Genomic DNA, 1,672 nt, shown 5'->3' with positions numbered 1-1,672 from the left:
ATAGATAGATAGATAGATAGATAGATAGATAGATAGATAGATAGATAGATGGATGATGGATAGATAGATAGGCAGGTAGGCAGCTAGATAGGCAGAGAGATAGATAAGTAGACCGACAGACAGACAGACAGCCCCAGTCTGTCCCCAAGCTTCAGTCATGTGTCACCAATTGCCTCCCCTCTTCCAGATTTTCCTATTTCTGTCAAAAGCACCACCATCCTTCCAGCCTCCCAGCTTGATAATCTCAGCATTGTCCTGGACTCATCTTTCCCCCTCACCCAACATATTCAATCCATTGCCAAATTTTGTCATTTTGGGGGCAGCTAGGTAGCACAGTGAACAGAGCACTGGCCTTGGATTTAGGAGGACCTCAGTTCAAATCCATCCTCAGACACATAATACTTACTAGCTGTGTGACCCTGGGCAAGTCACTTAATCCCATCACCTAGTCAAAAAAATAAATAAATAAAAGGGCAATCAAATCTTGTCATTTTGGCCTTCACGGTATATCTCCCCGTCTGACCCCTTCCCTCCATTCCTTCAGCTACTGCCTGAGTTGAGGCCACCATCCCATCACCCTCTCTGGCCTAAACCATTGCCATGGCCTCCTCGTTGCCCTCCCTGCCTCAAGTCTCTCCCGGCTCTGAGCCGTCCCACCCACCTCTACAAAGTGATTTTCCTTATGTGCAGGTCAGACCATGTGACCCCCCCCATTCAGCCCACGGTTTCCTATTACCCTAGGCCCTCTGCTCAGCTGGTAAAGCCCTTCCCAGAAGGTCCCAACTTGCCTTTCCAGCCTAAGCTTCACTCTCCCATCCGGGCATCCTTGCTCGCCACCCGGGAGAGCTCCTCATCTGCAAGACGCCTTTCTTCTGCCTCGCCCCCAAACCACCGTGTGCTCCGCTTCTTGGGATGGATTTGTCTTCCCTCACCTCGTAGCTGCTACACCCATTCTACAAACACTTGTTCCCCACCCCCATCAGAAGGGAGAATCCTAGTGAGAAGGGAGGCTTTGTTCTTTGCCTGGTGGCAGACAGTAAGTGCTTCATAAATACTTGTTGATTAATGGATTGGATTAGAAGCAGCTAAGGACAAAATTGTGGTAGTGTGGCCTGATAATGACGACAGCTCACATTGACTCAGCACTTTCAAGTGTGCAAAACATTTGACATACATTATCTTATATGATCTTTACCAGGACCCTTCCAGGAACAGTAGTTTGGCTAGGGGTGTGCTTCTAGAGTGTGTGCCAGGAGGCATTCAAAGCTGGTCCTCCCGATGATCCTAAATTCAGCACTCTGTTCACAACTTCCTGCTGCCCCACTCCCCCTGAGGAAGACGCCCTGAGACACGCAGCAGAGCACCGGGTCCCAACCCCAGCTCTGTCCCTAGCTATTCTGTCTGGCCCTGGGCCAGTTTTCCCAACTCTCGAGGCCTCGGCACCCTCATCGATCAAAGGGGAAGGTGCTAGGTCAGCTGATCTCAAAGGTCCGGCAATGATCCCAAGGTCTGGTCCATGGTCTAGAATCAGTGACCTCACCCCTAGCCTCAGGGCTCTGCATAAGAGAACCCTGGCCTCAGGGTTCTGCATAAGAGAACCCTGGCCTCAGGGTTCTGCATAAGAGAACCCTGGGAGGGTCTTGGGCCCCATTCCCAGCTCTGCTGCAGATTC

General features: G+C 50.9%; 1 protein-coding gene across 1 annotated transcript in view; it reads left to right on the top strand.

Annotated features, from left to right (window-relative positions):
• Nucleotides 1-776, top strand: part of LOC114028043 (venom metalloproteinase inhibitor DM43-like) — an 8,129-nt gene extending 7,353 nt beyond the window's left edge. Inside the window, exon 6 of the mRNA XM_027842233.1 lies at nt 742-776. Coding sequence (XP_027698034.1) covers nt 742-761 — 20 coding nt within the window. The 3' untranslated portion in view covers nt 762-776. The remainder of the gene's footprint in view (nt 1-741) is intronic.
• The last annotated feature ends 896 nt before the right edge of the window (nt 777-1,672 follow it).

This window comes from Vombatus ursinus, unplaced genomic scaffold, assembly GCF_900497805.2.
Source record: "Vombatus ursinus unplaced genomic scaffold, bare-nosed wombat genome assembly UNPS02014868.1, whole genome shotgun sequence".
Classification (NCBI taxonomy): Eukaryota; Metazoa; Chordata; class Mammalia; order Diprotodontia; family Vombatidae; genus Vombatus; species Vombatus ursinus.
The sequence above is the reverse complement of the archived record's forward strand: the minus strand, read 5'-3'. Positions and strand labels throughout refer to the sequence as shown.